Source organism: Mchenga conophoros, linkage group LG22 (genome assembly GCF_057382185.1).
Source record: "Mchenga conophoros isolate Kocher_MC1m ecotype Shallow Benthic linkage group LG22, M_conophoros_male_GT1.1, whole genome shotgun sequence".
NCBI lineage: Eukaryota > Metazoa > Chordata > Actinopteri > Cichliformes > Cichlidae > Mchenga > Mchenga conophoros.
The window spans coordinates 21078367-21097942 of NC_140546.1; the positions used below are offsets into that span (position 1 = coordinate 21078367).

Below are 19576 nucleotides of genomic sequence, written 5' to 3' on the forward strand. Positions count from 1 at the left end.
CAATCTAAAACGTATCTTTTGAACAAAATAACAATCAAACAACCAAAAATTGCTGAAATGGACAGTACTGCACAAAAGTCTTTTGATCATTTGATTGTTGGGTTTTTCTCTGTATGTATTATTGTAGGGTCCACACTACAATATAAAGCGCCTTGAGGCGACTGTTGTTGTGATTTGGCGCTATATAAATATTGAATTGAATAAATTGAATTGAAAGTCTTGAGCCACCCTCCTTTTTGTCTTACATTATCTTCCAAGTAACTAGATTTTCTTGGAATTTTGAAAGTGCTCTTGAGCAATAGTTCTCCAGGCTTGCTTAAGGTCTTTCAAGGTTTTTCTTTGGCCAATAACTAGTTGTTTTTTTGGTTTTTATTCCTGAAGACTACTTAAAAAAAATGAAAGCTATCTCAGAGAGTTCAGGTTGTGTTAAAGAATAAAGGAGATCACACCAGATATTGACTTTCAGACTCGTTAGAATTGTACAAACATTTCCAAATATAAAGAAGCGAGGGGTAGCTCAAGGTTTTTGCACAATACTATATGCAAGCGTGAGACTGGCCCCTTACAATTTAAACAACGAGGAAATGAGATTTATAACAGAAAGGTGATAGTTTGATCTTGGAATTATCATTTAATAGTCGATATTTCTATTTCCATAGAAAAATGTGATCATTTTAATAGAACTCCAAACAAACACCACGTTACTTAGTTTGGGACGAGTCTTTGTGCTATTTAAGGAGAAAAGTCTGAGGAGTCTTACTAAATGGCACCACTCCCGTTTTATGTGGTTTCGGCTGGCATGGGTCTGAGAGTTTGTGTGTCTGTGAGTGTCTACGTGTGGGTGTTTGATTCCACTGGGCAGTCTGTTTGAGACAGCTGGCTGCCTCTGAGTATTTGGCGGAGGATTTAGTGAGTTTTATCAACCTTGACAAGCCAGTGACAAGGTCCTACTTACTACTGCATTCTGTGCGTGCTTATTACACTCTGGGGCAGAACTGATGAAAACATGCAAAAGTGAAACAGGAAGAAGAAATTTTAATGAAACGGGAGTTCGTTCAAGGACTCACGTCTCCGTGAACTTACCGTTAGCCTTCAAAGACCCCTGCCTGGGAATGAGAAAGAGGAGACGAGTTTGAGACTTCAATTATAACCGAGTTTATGTCAAAACACAACAACACGATCATGAGGCATCATTTTAATAATGTACATCTTGTATATGTGCATTTTTAAAATACTTTATTTGTCATTTAACGTGCATGTATCCTGAAATGCTCCTCTCAATTTACATCACAACAACTCCTGTAACGCTGGACCAGTGAAAGAAACAAGGTAAGAGACAGTGTGATGGAAAATATTGAAATAAATATGTTTATTGCTTGCATATTTGCATAAAATAGATGTTTGCAAACACACAAATTACAAGATGGAAACAATTTTTGGGGACGGGAAAAAAAAAAAAAAAGACTATCTATTCCCATTATGTGGAGTGGAAAACATGCAACCGGAAAAACTGGTCTCTCCCAAACAATACGGGGCAGCTTTCCAAACCAATTCAGTGGCTTCACCGCCCATGCGGCTGCCCCCGCTTTGGGAACACTCGCAATGAGATATTTTAACTGAGTCACAACTAAGCCACACTAAAATTAGCTCAGGGCTTAAATCGATAAAGGGACATTTATTGTCCGGCTGCACGTGTGTCAGGGACAGACAGAAATAGGGCTGTCTGCTTATGGAAAGGGAGGAGGGCGCGCGGGGTCGGCTTTAATCTGGAGTTAACCTACGGGCCTTTGCCGCGGCGTCTGGTGGCAGACGTTTGTTTATACGCTCCGCCGGCATTCTCAACCACGCCATATGTGAAACGGTGCATCGTACTGATGGATGATTTCAGATACAGCTGAGCACGCTGTGGGCTTTGCAACATATCTGTCATCAGTCACTGCACAGTCTGAATCACTGTCTCTAGATACTACCCCCAATTTAATAATCAGTGACTGGATTAAGCTGTCAGATTATATAGACGACCTGTCAGCAGATAATACAGGAAATGAAGAGAAACTGTATGAGGCCGATGTGGTGGATTGTCACTCTGTTGTGAAGTGATAATGACTCATGGACCTTGAACAATTCCAGAAATGCAGTTAGTTGTTCGGAAAGCTATTTAATCATTCTCTGCTGACATTTAAAAAAAAAAAAAAATCCTTTTCAGGAAGTTAGTTGATTTACATTTCCCATGGTAGTTCACATCACCACTATACAGTATACATATTGATAACAAAAGCAAGAGCTGTTTGTTGGCATGAGATGAAAGACAATCCTCCAACAACCAGCCTGCTAAAAACAACTGAATGACTCAAGTTCGGAGACGAGGAATGTTTTTAGGGAATCTTTTTCTCCCTTACCACAGCTTCCTGAATGAGCCAGCTCTCCGAAAGGCTGCACCGCAAAGACTGCTTCCAGTGTGCAAATCTTATTAACATACTTGTCATGCATCTCCTTTTAAGTGCATGCTCGGTTGTGGCGATAAACGCTGAAGATACGCGTCCTACGGATGAACTGCTGACAGCTGGGAGATCAACGAAGCGCTAGAGGATGCAGTAGGGCAGTGAGGGGAAATTATGTGTCGGCTACAAGGTAATAATGTGATTATAGACAGAAGTGCTGTCTGCAGCATGAAATGAAAAGCATTATGAATATTTTATTGCTACCATCAGGGAAAACAACAGGGCCGCTGGCATGTCTTGAAAAACCTTCACCGGAGATTGTAACTCATTCAGATATTTAGACACAAAGGCCTAGCACAGGTAGCAGCTTCACAATCAGTCCTTGAAATAGTCTAGAAAGTATGCCCCTCTACAGCACCGATTCACATGGTTTCATTCATCACCTGGACCTTACAGCGAAAGAGGCCAGCAGGTCCTTCTCAGTCTGAGGATCATTTGCTCCTGCTGAGAGAAGATGTAACAGGAGTGATACAGTACGAGAGGAAATGAGGGCAAGTGTTGGATAAAGGGAACGGAAGAGGGAAAAAGGTCTTTAAAAGGTGGTGACAAACAGCAGGAAAAAAATGCAGTGACAAATTTAACAAGACAGCGATGCCATGCTTAGTGATGCTGCCCTACAGGAGGAAGACTGGGTTCAAATCTCCTGGATGGTTGAATTTGAACTTCATGCCGCAATCCAAAGACATGCATGTTAGGATAACTGGTGATTCTAGAATCGGTTCTGGATGTGAGCTTCATAAAGTGTTTTGAATAAATGTAGCTTTTTGACTTAAGCACTCGAGTGGTCAGTGAGGACAGTCAGCAATAGCTCGGCTTGGCTTGACGCAACTCTGTTTTTATGGTTTCCCATTAGGTGGTAATACCTAGGACCAAATATTTTTTTTGTAGCCACTTGCCCGGAGTTCCATGGGCGTCCATCAGCATTGGCTAGTCAGTGGAGTTACTCGAGGACTCATAAGAGTGACAAAAATCAAAACTGGTACTGTTGAAACGCAGCGATGAGGGAAATGGCTACATAAAAAACAACACCGTGGTAACCGAGTCTGGAAAAAAAGCAATAAATATAGCCTGTGTCGTATACAAATGATGTCAGAGGACTTTCGACCTCCTTGCTGTAATGGCCCTACGCATATTGGAGTCAAGTTGAGTAGGTACTAATGAAAAAGAGGCTTAAGAGAATGCAATCCAAGCATATCTGGATTAACCTTTAATTCTTTGCCCTTTGGATAATTCTTTTTTTTAATGAGAGGTTTGTCATATTTCAGGCCTGCTTCTAGAACGAAATGACTGGGTGGGCATCAAAGATCGGTGAGGATGATCTCTGCCTACACAGCTTACTGGGGCTGAGGCTCTGAAGAGGCTGAAGAGATCCACACTGAAGACGTTTTCTCCCGCTAAAAACAGTGTCCAGATGACCAGAATCGACTTACCTTTCCTTACCTTGATGATAGAGCATACATCAAGAAATGGCAGATATGAGTTGAAATAAAAATAACAAAAATGCTTTGTTGGCAGGTCAACTGGTGAACAAAAAACAAAAAAAGGCAACAAAATCATTGCTTCAAGCTAGCAAACAAGAGGGTTAGATTTCTCTGTTTACTTTGCAAATGTGGCATATAAGTTGATCCCAGGGTGAGCTGACAACACGTGGCTGATATCCTTCTACAAATCTACGTGTAAATCTGATATAGGGCATTCTATCAAAAGATACCTCAGCCTACACTCAGTTGCCTTATGCACTCCACATATTCACATGGAGAGGCAGGGAGGTCCCAAAACAGAGCCACGCCACCAAATATAAACTACTGCAGATGGAAATATTAACCTTCTTTTGACTACATTGGTCCTGAATTAGGTTTGTTAGGCCGACTAAGTAGGTGATTTCTTTTGGGAATGTGGTATGTCACAGCCAAAATGAAGAAAACAATCAGAAGTTATTAAGGAACAATCATGCCTTGAAGCCCTCTTGCTTTTGCTATATATATTTCTCCCACACTAATTACTCAAGAGTTCCAATAATATTAACCAACACACAGCAATTGCAGCTGTACTTCTAGACTGAAAACCATGTGAGGCCTGTGTGAGGACAATAAAATACAAAACAAGAAACCAAAACAAGTTTCCAAATTGTTTGTCCAGCAGACGACATGCATATTTGTTTTGGTAATCAGAACAGCCAGTCAAGGTCTAGTTACCAGACACGCAACTATGATTACGAACTTACTGGAAAAAGCTTCACTGATTCAACAACGTGAGCCACAATAAGCACACCAAGTACTTGTACATCGAATTCAACAATAGGTGTAATGCCCCATGCAAACATACATACTAACTCATTCAGTCATTGGCCTGGCAGAAGGTGAAGACTGTGCCAGAAGGCACCATCTCCTACAAATATGCGGAGTATGAGCGTATGAGTAATTGCGCACCCACAGAACAAACACTCCAGTGACGCATTGGCCTGCAGAAAGTGGAGACAGTGGAAACCCCCAAAGGAACACATGGACATGGTCGTAATTCCTCAGGATTCAGAACATCAATGCACTCTGATCACGTACACCAATGTATGCCGACTCAAATATTTTCAGTTCCTCTCCTGTCGCGGGTGCACGGTTTGATCAGTTGTGCATTCAAAGCATGCGTCTGAGGCTTTCATTCGTAGCATGAGTTCCTTCCTGTATGCTGCCTCTCATATTATCACTCGGATCACTTAATTAGCTCATGGCGCTAAGTGTACATTTTGGCAGTGGCTGTTCATTGTGTCTTCTCTGCCAGGCACTTTGGCATAAAACCAGTGAGGTCTCTGAGTTACAAAGCCAAACATTTAGATTTGTGTCCTGCCTGCTGGACAGCTGGTCAGAGTTAAACGTGTTCAAAATGTTCTCAAATACCACAGCTAATCATAGCCGGGGAATCTGGGGAACAGATCAATGTTATTAAAGCAGCAGTGGGTTCACACACATCCGGAAAACGACCCGGACTGGGGTTTTCACCATTAAAACCTCTGTTTTTCTTTCCATTCATGGTTCTGCCCACAAATTTCCTGGCTCAGGTAAGAGAGAAGACAAGCCAAAGGACAAAGGGACATGGCTGAAACCCAACTAATGCACGAATCGCAGGAGTCCACACATATATGCACAGTCTAAGGATTGTGGAAAGAGCCTACACAGACATATGCACATTTTAAAACATTTTAGATGCATTAATGCTCAATTTAAACCCTAATAAAGAAGAAAAGTCTGTATACCAGCAAGTGGGCACAGCCTGAGCGCATGCATGAGCGCGCGCGCACACACACACACACACACACACACACACACACACACACACAGACAAAGGCTTAAGAGGATTTCTCTTGAAATTACTTCCAGCTTTCACCACAACACGGCAATCACCAATGTCTGGAACGGCTATCAGACACCAAAATTTTGAAGTTCAAGAAGTGAACTGTAAATGATGAATAAAATCATAAAGTGGCTATAATAACTAATGTGTTTAATTCTGAGTAAAAATTCAAAGACTTAATTACAGGAATCTAAAAAGAATAAGACACCTTGGGAATGCTGGATCAGGGCTCTGTTTGGGTTTGTTTACCAACCATACAAGGATGAGGCTGAGGCTTACATACTGCCTGGCTCTCTTACCCGATGATTAGAGGGACTGTCTGCACCACCACCACCACTTTGTTTACTTCCTTGTGCTTTGATTTCAGAGCTTGTTAGGAAGGTGTCTCGTTCTCACCAATTGAAACCATTTCACCAAACTGTAATTCATTTAAATTGAAACTATCACTGAGGCATTGCAAACTTGCCCACAAACACGAGCAGCCACGGCTGGGACTCTCACATGGGCTCATGTCCAGCTACAGTAAGTCACTGTTGTAGAAGAACTACAGCAGGCTAAACTTCAGTGGAAAAGTACAACAATTCATGCTCCAAAACTTCAACACTATTGACACCTGAGGCACCACTAAAGACCAACGTAAGCAGCAGCCACATCTTATTTTTAGACTTCACTGTATTATGTGTTTCTGCAGTTTCACTGTAGCCACCAGTGATCCGATTATCCTCGAGGTGACTGTAACACAAAAAGTTATAAAAAAGCAATGAAAGCACGAGCACATAACCCATTCTTATTTAAATTAACGTGTGAAAAAAGAATGAGAATTAAACAGTGGCTTAATATGTTAGACGTCAGAGCTCAACCAATCCCAAAATGATTGACAGGACATCAGTTACAAAGCTATAGTTCCTTATAACTGCGAAACTATAGCCTGAGTAATAAGGAACTATAATGGGGGCTACAATCATAATTTTCCCTGACATCATCGTCGAGCTAGAAACTTTCCCGGTCACACTGGGCGAACACCTCCACCTAGCGTCCACTTGCTAGCATCACAACAATAAAGGACTGCAAGTAAAATATACTTTTAAGTGGTATTCGTGTTTGGTTATAGTGAAGTATCTTACATGTAGAAGCGCGATAACTCCGGGCAGCTATCCTTATACAGCAGAGAAGCGTCCAGCAGAAAGCTGTTTGATTTTATCTCAGGAGAAATCTCCATTTTTCTGATGATGCACGTGAGAAAACGGAAACTCTCCCGCGAATGCAAATAAAAACTTCCTCCGTAAATGATTAGCCGGCTTAACAAGTACAAAGTGGAGACTAGACAGGCGTCCTTTCCACTACTGGAGAAGCTGCAGCGGAACGACTGTAGAAAATTCTAATTCTCATCAAGTCTGCATTGAGCTAACTAGCGTTCCAGTTAGCCACCTCCGGTCGCGAGATTCTGACGTTACTTGCATTGGATTATGGGAAACGGAGTAGTTAGGGAACACATGGCGGAGCGTATTGATTTCAACACCATTCTCTCATTTGATATTGCAAAAAAAAAAGAAGAAGAAGACTAAAACTAAAAAACTACAATAAAAAAATAATCGCATATCACTTGACACTGGGAATTAATTGAATGTTAAAATTCGAAGTTTAAACGATAAAGGCTATTTAGTCTAAGGTATCATCAATGACTGTAATGGCCCTGTTTGGAGTCAACAATTACTGAGTTAAATGTCATTAACTAAGGTAAAAAACAAAACAAAAACCCAAAACGTAATTGCGCAAGTGCAGTCATCCCAGTACTGAACAGATACCCTTTGATGTCATCATTCCTTGAAGCTTATTGGATATCATGACTTACCAACGTTAAATGGCCATGAGATATGTTAATATCCCCTTTTTCTGTGTTCAGAGCTTACCAAAGCAATAGCAAACCTTGCAAAACCATGAAAGAAACCACACATATATGCGACATGGATTCGGGTTCTTAACTCTGATAAAACTCCGGGTGGATCCAGTGAAATTATTGCACCTGCTCCAGAAGGGAATTATGCGGGGAGAAAAAAAGAGTCAGTGTGTGAAATTGGATATTTTGAAGCGGCAGAGGGGAGGAAGAATCTCCCCAGTGCGCGCCTCTGGGTACCCTCCTACCACCGACATCAAAAGAAGCGAGCCGGTCAGTCAGATATAACGCTTGATGAACAGAACACAGACCGAAGATGACAAGAGAGAAGTTTACAAGGAGGTTTTACACGAGATAAGAGATTTTATTCACCACCAGCGACAGCACAGTCTCCCTCTCGTCCCAGCGTGTCCAAGCACTGACTGTCGGACCGATGCGTTTTACGCATATCCTTTTCAGGTATGTCGATTCGGTCTCTCGGTAGGTTTCCAAGCCTTCGTGTTGTACAAATACTGACATTCAAGTCAAAGGAATACTGTTTAGCCTCCTCTAAATTATCACGGTCCCACGTGAACCTGAAAGGCGCAATAACCTCTGACGACATCCCCTCAGCTGATAAGTTCAACATCATTTCCCTTGAAGAAGTTTAATTTTAATATTACAGTATAATGTAGAGTTTGGGGCATCATCTTACAGTGTCTATTTTTTTTTTTTATTTGACTTTGAATTTATATCAGCCACCGATTACTATCTCGGCCATTGCGGATGTTTTAGATATTCAGTTTTATTTTTCAATTTTCTTTCTGTTGTGAATTTGACGGCCCATTAACACAGAAGTTATTTATCTTCACAGGTTGTGGTCACGCGTGCGTATGCGCGCTTGCATTCGTTCGTTTAGGGAGGCAAGTGGGGGGCTAGGAGGTCTGCCACCAGACGCTGAAACGACATTAAATCACTGGGCCATAGAGCTTTCAGAAACTGACCGAGTAAGCTGGAGTGTGAGGGATAGCTCCTCACTTGGTGCGCGAGTAAATCTCCACTTTATCAGGGTCCGGCAGGCAGGCGCCTCCACGCAAGAATGAAATGTTCAAGTCGGTGCCTTCCGCGTAAAGTGTAGTCCACGGATAAAGGGATTCTCCTCTCACTGCAGGACTAAATTGACTCGCGAGTCCGAGGGAGAGTCAGACTGGGCGACACAAAGACAGTCAGAGAGGTTGATATGGTGCTATAAAGTACGACTACATCCTCATCCCCTCTTTACAGGCGTGCAGCAGAAATAAAATTGGACCTGGACGGGGATGGGAAGGTAGGCATTTTGCTTTCATTTTCACTAACACTGAAATGTAGCAGTAAATTGGCAGAGATGAATGTTGCTGCTGTGATGAGCCAAATAAATTCAGCTTGAACGATCAAAGACTTGTGGAATACTTCTCCCCTGACCTGAACAGTAACAATTTTCCTGCAGGGCACAGGAAACCTGAAGCCTATAGAGAGTGATCACATAACTGCCAGGCAGTATTGTGGTGTTAGCAAGTCTCTGAAGGCGGTGTGAAAGTGAGGACATTTATATTTGCAGGAGAACATTAGAAAACATATTGCCGGCAGCTTTTCAGCATACATTTTTGCAGACTGTTAGAATTAGTTTCACCAGAAGGTAGTTGAAATTGTCTGTGCTCTGCTGACTCACAGAGGATGGAACCTGCAGCCCTGACGGCACTGATGCACTACTCGTTGAGCCATGTAGAACCACACCTGTCTCCGTAATGCAGTGGTGAGGCAGGTCTGGTGCCAGAGGGACTTTTCTTCCACGTATGGACCTCGCAGTGGGGAGCAGAGACACCCCCCCCCCAAAGTGTTCTGTCAGCATCTGCAGGGAAACGCCAATCCGAGCAGCAGCAGCAGCATCGGCATGAGCTATCGAGCCAGCTATCGCTTCTGAAATGCAACACCAACTCCAATAGTGCTGAGATAGCTCAAGAGAAAAGGCACAATGCGCTGTGCTACTGTAAATGCACGTGTGCTTAAAATGCATGCACATGTCAGCTACAGAGTGGTCACAACTCAAGAGTCTACTTTAAGCAGTTTCCCCCTACACAGTGATGCATATTACTGATATTAATTGGTCTGCAGTTGTTATATGAGGGCATTCCCCTGCAGACATTTGACTAAACATGTCTCAAGCTGGAATTCTGCTGACTTGAACAGCCCATTCAGTAACAAGGCTAATTATATACTTGAATTAAAAATTAATAGTGTTAAGGTCACTCAGAGAGTCAGTTTGTATGCTGCATCCTTACAACTGGCTGCGTTTGTTTAAATGTTCTGTGTGCAGTCATCTTGTCAGTGCAGTCTTGTTAAAACTGAGCTTATTTGCTACTTTTTAATCAGCAAGTGCTTCTGGTTTTCTCTTTTTGTATCAGTGCAAACACGGATGCATGTGCAGGCAGACCCTGTCTTCGAGTTATGGAAGCATTTCCTTTGTAAATGCATCGTTCAGAGTGTGAGCTCTTCAAACACACCCAGCTTGTGATGCATTTAATCGCAATCCACAGTGTAGATGAATAGTCTGCAGAAAAACAGAGCGAGAGAAAAAGAAGATCAAGGTCACAGCCTCACTTGCTCAAGAATTTGGTTTGAACGCAAGCTGAATGTTGTTGGTGCTTTTCTGGGAATTATCACACACTCGCACACACATTACTTCAAGGATGGCAGCTCATTCGGCTTCATTTACAATCAATAGTCTGGTGGCTTTGAAATGCTATTTCATAAAGCTGCTTTGAAATGAAAAAATTAAGTTTTTTTTGAAGTGATTATTTCCTCCGCTGAGATTATTTGTGAAGAAGGCTGAGTCACTTAACTGTTACTGGAAGCTGCACTTGTACAGGCCAACAGACTTTCTTCTTGTGCTATTTTCAACCAACCTTCTCATCGCTTATACTACGCTTGTAGACGGGAAAACCTAAAAGGAGGTGATCTGGTTATCTGACCTTGTTACATATTCCTCTTATATCAACTTTTTTTTAAACATTGCCTTACAGCATAATCATTTATTGATGTCCATTTTTAGACAATGAGAGCATGTGTGCTTTCTGTGTACAAGCCAGAGGCAGAACATCATTGTAAGTGTGTGCATGCATGTGTATATTTGTATGTGTTTGTGTATATAAGCGCTGTGGCTGGTGTGTGTGTGTGTGTTTGTTTGTGAGCCAAAGCTGCTGGTACAGAATACTGCACCATGTAAATCTGGTTGAGGAGAACAAAGATGTTCTACAAACACTGTTTGTTTGAATCAGGACGATCCCAGCATCCAGAACCCGAGAGAACAGTGGCTCATTCACACAACATCAAGAGAAGGGACCCAGAGCAGGGACCAGCTAAGGTCTTTTTATAAAGGTTGTGTATCCCTAGAGAATAACAAGGAGAGGAAAAGTGAGGAATAGAAAAGCCTTCGTCCATTATGTGCTGTTCATAATAAAAGGGATTTGTAGCCAGTTTCTCTTCAAAGACATGCCTGGAAAAACACTAGAATCCTTCTTATAGGTAAACAAAACTTCCCTGGTAAAATGATAATCATTTAAACCTCTTTACATATTACCAAACATGTTGCCTTTTAATATGTTTAATTTTAATTTTAATATGTTTGCAAATACACAATAGTCCCAAAAGTATTCACTCATTTGCAGATGTACTTGAGTGACATCCCATTCTTAGTCCATTGGGTTTAATATATTGGGCCAAGTTTTGCAGTTATAATAGCTTCGACTCTTCTGGAAAGACTTTCCACAAGGTTGTGGAGTGTGCTCATAGGAATTTGTTATCATTCACTCAGACTGACATTTGCGAGGTCAGACACTGATGTTGGATGAGAAGGCCTGGCTTGCAGTCTCCTCCCTAATTCATCTCAAAGGTGGTCTGTTGGGTTGAGGTCAGGACTCTGTGCAGGCCAGGCAAGTTCTTCTACACCAAATTAACTCCTTCTTGTCTTTATCTCGATTTGTGCACTGGCACACAGTCATGTTGGAACAGGAAGGGGCCATCCCAGAACTGTTCCCACAAACTTGGGAGCATGAAATTGTCGCTGGAGGATTAAGAGTTCCTTTCACTGGAAGTTAAGGGGCTGAGCCCAACCTCTTAAAAAGAAACCCACACCATAATGCCCCCTCCACCAAACTTTACACTTGGCACAATGGAATTAGACAAGCACCGTTTTCATGGCAACCGCCAAACCCAGACTCATCCATCAGATTGCCAGACGGAGAAGCGTAATTCGTCACTCCAGAGAAAACTTCCCCACTGTTCCGAGTCCAGTGGCAGCGTGCCATGGGAACCCATTCCATGAAGTTCTATACGCACTGTTCTTCAGCTAACCTGAAGGTGGTCTGCCACCAGTTGGTGACCTCACACACACTATGCGCCTCAGCATCTGCTGACCCTGCTCTGTGATTTTTACATACCCTACTGCTTCATGACTGAATTGCTGTCTTGACCAATAACTTCTACTTTGTTTAAATAACACTAACTGTGGAATATTTAGTGGCTTTATATTATTTAGAATATTTCGATATTTCAGGAATGGATTTGATGCACATGTGGCATCCTACAAGAGTTAACAGAGTACCACACTGGAATTAACTGAGCTCCTGAGAGCAACTCATCCTTTCAAAAATGTTTGTAGAATCAGTCTGCAACGCTTGGTGCCTGATTTTATGCACCATGGAAGTCACTGGATGGGTGAGTGAACACTTTTGGCAATATAGTGTTTTATTTCAGCTCAGAAACTAAAGTAGCTTTGCTTGATTGAGAGTTCAGAATAAGCCTTACTGATGTTATACTGAGCTTTACTGCAGCCCCTATGTTCATCTGCCTGAAACAAGCTGTTTTAGCTCCTCTCTGTTTGGGAAAATTGTCTTTGGCTAGATGCCCCTTGTAAACAGAAGGTGGATGGAGCTGCTGTGGTCACAGAAGGAATATCCCTTTTTGAACCAGCCCTCATTTCTTTGCCTTTTCCTTCATTTTTCAAGAAGCTCCACTTTCTGGTAGTTTTTTTTAAAAGTGGTCTTCAGCAACAGTTTTCACCAGGCTTTCTGACGGTCTTTCACATTGGTTGTTTTGTGAAAGACCTTCAGTTATTTTTTGTTGGTCTGTTAAGCCATTTAACACTGATCTATTAATCATCCAATCATATATAATGCTCCTAACTCAAGGGATGAACAAGTGTTGTATGAACACATCAACATTCAGCAAAGAATCAACTTCATATTTGATCTTAAGGCACTTTGTTACACATCATTTGTTGACAGTCTCTTTACGTGAAAAATGTCTAAGTTAAAACAGTTTTGATGGGCACAAAGTTGTGTTTTTGTCCAAGCAAAGTAAGAAAAAAATCCAGCAAAAACCAGACACAGGACTTGAGAGTTACACCTAGACCTTCAATTGATCCATGTGAGGGACCAAGCAGCCAAGGCATAGAGGACACAGAAAAACTTTTCTTCAAAATGGGTTTTCTATATTTTAACCCTCGAAAACAGTTCAAAAAGACAAAATTCTAAAATATAATTAGTGGGCCCATAAAAGAGGTCAACTAAATATAACTCTGCAAAAAGTAATTTCCAGAAACTTAAACAAACAAAGTGGGCAACTTAGCTCACAAACTGACCTAATTACAAAGACACAAGAGGGTAGCTTTTATAGTGGTTCGGCCAAACCCTATTACACACAATAGGGGGTAAACAAAAATAAATACTAATACTAACTAAGCACAGAATAACAGAAGTAAACCTAAAACACCCCTGTTTCTGATAAGCACATGGTTGGTCCTGCTGAGCAGGCATTTTGTTCTTAAAGTCCTCAGCCACACCTTTTGCCCAGACAGGAAACAGCCACCATCCCAAACCAGGTAACTCAAAGAAAGAGAAACATAATTAATATAACAGAAAACATTTTTAGAAAAACCACACAATGCTACTATCCGTGCGCTTCATAATATCAGTGTTAGGTTCAAGTAAAATGGTGAATTATATTAGTGAAGCAACTGCAAACCAAACTAATAAAGTGAACGAATGGACTCGTTTTACCTATGTGTGGCTGATGTCATCACAATCCATCTACTGTTCAGTAAAGCCTCATTAGAAATAGTCGCAGTGGAAGGGTGGCTTCCAACAAGCCGTTCTTAATGAAGGGAAATAGGAAGAAAAGGCTGAGGTATGTCAAACAATACAAGAACTGGGCTGTAAATCAGTGGGAACAGGTCTGATGGAGTAATGAATCCAAATGTAAGATTTCTGATTTGTCAGCTGTCTGTAAACATCGTGGATGCTCTGTCAGGGTTTGGGGCTGTATGCCAGCCAGTGGTGTTGGAGATCTTGTCAAAACCAGTGGCATTATGAAGAGAGAACAGTGCCATCAGATTTTAATCCACCATGTAATACCATCTGGAAAGCAACTGATTGGCAACAGTTTCATTTTTCAGCATGACAATGATCCCAAATGTACTGCTAGTGCAGTAAAAGCATATCTGGATAGAAAAACACAGAATGGAACACTATCAGTCATGGATGTTTGCATGTTTGAATAAATTGCTGCGCGTTCTCCTCATTTTTCCTAGCAAGATAAAAAGAAATGAGGGTTGGTTCTATACTTTTTTTTTTTTTTTTACATATGAAAGGAAAAGCAGAATAGTACCACTTTGTATGTACATGGTGTGATATCTTATGAAAACATCACACGTCTCATATTTCTTTTTTCTTTTTTCTTTTACCTTTGGCTGTGCTGTGTCATATTCGGAGTGGTTTTCAGTGTGTTTTTTTTTTTTCTCTTTTAAGTCAAAGCCTAGATAAGCAAAGGGTGGTTGAAGAGCCAGTCTACATTCTCAAGGTCCTCACGCATACAGACACAGTTGTACATGTACACAGGCATGTTACACATGCACATAAGGGAATCTGTGCTACACTGTGGACTCAGTGATGATGACCTTTGCTGATGTGATATTAAACAGACTGGGTAATTGACATTTTTAATCTGATATCTGTATCAGAATTTTTTCAGCTATGCCCTGACTTTTTTTTCTTGTCATAAGCAAGTTTATACAGCAATTTTGTTAATGAGCATAAACCGTCTATTGAGCAGGGGCAAGAAAGGGGCACTAGCATTATGTAAATTAGGATATCGAGTATGCAGATTTTCCTCGTACCATTTCCTCATGATCTTCCGGCAAGGATTCTGTCTCCCTATCAGAGAGTGATCAGAATAGCCAGACCATTGTTAGCGCTGGCACAATACAGCATTGTAGAGCCTCCTTTTGTGTGAATCGTTCAATAGTGTAGGATCTTTTCCAATGGCGAGGTTTTGGTGAAGGGATAGACGACGCTCTGCGCGATCATTGTTCTGTTTATGGAGAATAAATGGCACTTATTACCTATAATCAATATTTCACCTACAATTCCAAATAACTGCACTCTGTGTCTGCAGGATTTTTGTCTGGCAAAGTCATTTCAGTAGTGCCAGAACCCATTGTTGCTGCCGTAATGAAAGGCAATTCACGTAAATGATTAAATGTAGAATCAGGGTGGCTTCTTTCTCACCAAAGCCAAGTTGCCTTGGGCAGTTTCCAGTAGTATGTCAACCATTAGTAGTCACCGTTTTTGTCATATGTCTTATTAATGCCCTGCAGTCTTGATTAGAAAAGGAGCTGGTGCCCAGTAATGCCATACATACTTGTAGGCATTCAGATATTCATGAAAACACACTTAAAAAGGATTGTTCTCAAGTGTTAATGGAAGCCATTTCTGTCTTCCTAAAAAAATATCTGTGCAATTATATTTGACATTGTTACCTCTAAAACTTTCAAACTTCAAAACCTCTACCTCCCTCAAAATATTCAGAGTCCCAGTTGCATGGTATTCTACTTTTCTTCTTACGTGCTTTTTTATTCAGAATAGAAAAAAAAGGTTAAATGAATTGAATTCTGCCCCTGGCTTTCTATTACTTTCTTTGCTTGCTTCGTCCTTCAGCTCCTTTCATGTGTCCTCTGAGTTCATCTCCCTGAAGTTTTGAATCTAGGTTGGACCCATTTTCATACGCGGAACTAGGCGAGGGAAAGATAATCGTGTAATTGCCAAACCATAGTGCATCACCAAAGCAGGAGCCTGGTGTAACCGGTGAGGCTGATGTAAGCATCTTTGAAAGGGTTAGGAGACCGGAGATTTAACCTGACAGGAAACACAGCACATCAGAAATTTAGAAGAAATGTCATTGAAAAAAGGCTTCCCTTGATTATTTTTTGTTGTTTTGCCTGCTGACGCAGATATGAGGACATATCTGTGAAACCGTGACATTTTCAGACCTTTGTTTGTGTTACACGCCGCTTAGAGTTTGCTCAGGTTTGACCTTTTAATGCCTGTTACATGGCAGACTCCCAGAGAGAGAAGAGCAGAAAATGATCGAGAATATCTGGAGCTTGGGGGTAGTTTGGGAATTGATTGCATGCTTTCTGCCTTTCTGATGACAAACCACTTACCCATGAGACCAATACATGGAATAAATATTTGGTTTGCTGGCATGCATGTGTAATTCTTCCCCCTCAGTCACACCCAACAGATTAAATTTCTTTTCACTGTGCAATGCACAGCTAAAGTAGTGATTACGTTTATTCCGAATGACGTGCGCCAATTCTACCACGGGGCGTCTATATAAGGACACCTCGCACAGATCTTTCTCTGTGGGCCCATGGCACTAGCAGTCATTAACCTTCTAGTCAGGCAATTTGGGGCAGAGGAGTGTTTCTCTTCCAGCAAGCTGGATGTGACTTGTAGACAGGAAGGCCAACATCTTCTTTACAAGGTGAAAAGGGACATTTTTATCGGCCGTTTGATAAATTTGGTGTCCGCGGTGTGGCACATCGTCCTTGTGCCTCTGTTTCTTGCTCTCATTTGCACTCCATTAGTATTTTCCTTCATTCTATTGCTCCCATTCATTTTCCCCTCAGGTCACCGCTTTATTCTCTGGTCCCACCGCTCTCTATCGCCCTCCTCCTCTCATTTTCTCCCATCTGCTCCTTATGTCGCTCACACAGAATGGATTGTAACTGACTTTATCCCCACCCCCTACCCCACCCCACCCCACCCCCCACCCCGCCCCTTCCCTCAAATTTTCTTCCCCTGTGTCTCCTAGTCTTCATCTCCACAGTGGATCAGCTGTTGCTGGCCAGAGCTGAAGGTGACTTGCTGGCTGGGCCAACGGCTGCAACACAGGACATGGGTCCTGCCTCTCCTCCCCGCTCGTGTCTTGTGTTGCAGCCAGTGGAGCTGCCTGTCTGCCCACTGATGACGCGTGAGCTCCAGGAGTGGACGGATCTTATCAGCCGTGGACCTGCCGACACAGCTCCCCATCTTACCGCTAGCTTGAGCCTAATCACTGTCATTCTGTGTAGTTATCCCATATCTAAATATGTTCTCTCCCACAGTTTAAAGCAAATAAACTACTTCAGCAGAAATGTTCCTCGTTGTGTTTGTCATGATAACAGTGGAGTGTTTTTTGCATCATAATGGGATGTCTCACCAAGTGTACAGCTGCAGTCCATTGAGAACAGCTCCCTGTTAACATTTGCACTGTGACATCGGAAGCAGAGCTAGAGCCATCAAGATTATTATACTTTTCAAACTATAAACACGAGGCAAGCCAAATAGCTTTTTATTAATCTGTGTCTCGCATCAAATGAAGCAGCACTTCTGGCATTTCCAGGGAAGAAATGTTATTATGAAGCAGTAGCTCTTGACAAGGTCAACAGTGGTGCTCCTCTATGCGAGACGGGCAGATGCTGTGGAGGCACGCACAGGGTGTCTGAGCCCCTTTAAATGCATCCTCTGTTCCCCACATGTAAATGAACAGTATAGCTGAAAATTAGATAGAGCAGAGACGACTCCAGAAGTGAGAGATAAAGAAGCAAAGGCAGCAGGAAAAGGACAGACATGCTGTACAGTGCCTCCTGCTACCAGATATATCCACTCACCTTGTGCTGTCACTCAGACTTGGTCAACGTGTGTGTGTGTTTGTGGGAGACAGAAAAATAGAGAGATAGTGGGGTTAAAGGAAGTGTTTGTGCACATCGGGTGTTCTGGGTTTCTGTGTGTGCAACTTTGTAATAATGGAAAGTGTGCGAGAGTGCGTGTGCTTCAGAGTAGACAGGGGGTGTCACCTGATTAGAATGTAAATCTGGACGCGGGCTCTTGCTGTTTTTCAATCTCCCCCCACACGGATTGTTTACCAGAGGGATTGAAAGGAGGCTGTGTGCTGAATGCTGCGCGAGCTGATATTGGCTGACTGTGTTTACCCTGCGTTCATACACGTCTCAGAAGTATACAGATTAAAAAATATATTTAACATACCTTCAATGACCTGATCATAAAGTAGCCTTAAAGGGAAATGACTCCTTATTTTCACTGCCCAGGGAACTTTTTTTTCTGCTTGGATTCACTGTTTATAGCTGACTAATTGAATGCAAATGAGCTCAGCACGCTCTTTCTGAAGACTAAATGAAAGAAAAGTTTAACATCCTGGAAAATATGCTCTGTAAAATATGAAAGCGCTGTTACAGCAGCTTCTAGCAGCAGCATGTCGGCTTCACTGAGCAACGGGGGAAAACGGCAAATCTGACTTTAATTGTGAGAAGATTCACCTACCAGCAGCACTAAAAATGTGCAGTTTATATGTCTGTAAGTTTTGTTACATTGCTGAACTATTTCAAGTTTGGGAGTGACGTTTTCCTGCATGATCTGTTTGTTACCTGCCTTGGGTAAAAAATTGTTTGTATAGATTATATGAAGAAGATACGATATACTAATTTGTGAGCCTAAAGTTGTACTGGAATGTTTTTTTCCTCATCTTTGACTGAAAACACACAGTCTAAAGCACTAAAACACAACTGTAACCGAAAGCTAACGCTGAAGCCAGATAACTAAATGAAAAAAAGGAAAAACCTGCACACAAAGAAGAAGTAAGAGAGGCAGAAGAGCAGATCTGTTCTAACAGATTGCCAGGTCTTAAGGTTGGATTTGCTGTGCTACAGATTTTTCTACATCAGTATACTTTGTGTCTGCAATCAGCAGTTACAGCTTGAACGAGAGAGCTATTCCCCTCCCACTGTGGTCTAAACTCCCCATCCAACAGCCGACTTGGTATGGTAATGCCACGGCAACAATATCGAGTCAAGAAATGCATTCAGTTCGCAGCAGGAGAGATGGAGACGGGGTCTGAAAGCAGGATCAGGAGTTGAAAGGTCTTGTCACAGGTGTCTTATCACTTTGTGTTATATTAGATATTTGTGCAGTGGTAGGCACCCCTGGCTGAATGTCACGGCACCGGGTTAAGACACTGACATTTGATTGATGATGACATGAGGTGAAATAAAGCCAGGGTTGCGCTCAAAGTAAAAGAAAACAGAATTTAAGTGGGAGTGATAAAGTAAGAAAAAATGAGTTTCATCACATCTGCTGCGGCACAGCTCAGGTCATGCTAACGGTTGCTGTGTTGTTCATATTGTGATAAATATCAGCAAATTTAGCACGTGTTGACTGATATTTCGATGACAAAACTGTTTGGCAATCGCGATCTTTCACACTTGTGGTCGTGGCATCTATTATTTCAAAATGTCTAAGAATAATTCAGAGTGAATAAGAGATTTCCACCCATTTTAGGGCGGAGCCTTTGGTTATCAAACCTGAGGCAAAGGCTCAGCCATTAAAGAAGTTAAAGAACTATTTGTGGCAAAGCAGATAAGATGACAAATATGCACAAAATTATTTCTGTCTCTTAATCACATAGAGTACTGAGCAGTACAGGA

At 41.8% G+C, this 19576-nt stretch overlaps 1 protein-coding gene and 1 long non-coding RNA gene across 3 annotated transcripts in view; one reads left to right on the top strand and one right to left on the bottom strand.

The window, feature by feature from the left end:
* The window catches only part of rmp24 (ribonuclease MRP subunit p24), a 22393-nt gene extending 14636 nt beyond the window's left edge, over positions 1 to 7757 (bottom strand). The window contains exons 1-2 of the mRNA XM_085262438.1: positions 6971 to 7757; positions 1084 to 1106 (exon numbers count right to left, since the gene is read on the bottom strand). Of these exons, the coding sequence (XP_085118564.1) occupies positions 1084 to 1106; positions 6971 to 7065 (118 nt within the window). The 5' untranslated portion in view covers positions 7066 to 7757. The remainder of the gene's footprint in view (positions 1 to 1083; positions 1107 to 6970) is intronic.
* On the top strand, positions 7728 to 17230 carry LOC146549407 (uncharacterized). Of its 2 annotated transcripts, XR_014890425.1 has the most exons (3): positions 8061 to 8199; positions 8891 to 9046; positions 16909 to 17230. It is a non-coding gene; the product is annotated as an uncharacterized LOC146549407 (long non-coding RNA). The 2 variants fall into 2 exon arrangements; XR_014890426.1 differs by lacking the exon at positions 8891 to 9046 and having other exon boundaries at positions 7728 to 8199.
* Positions 17231 to 19576: the final 2346 nt, after the last annotated feature.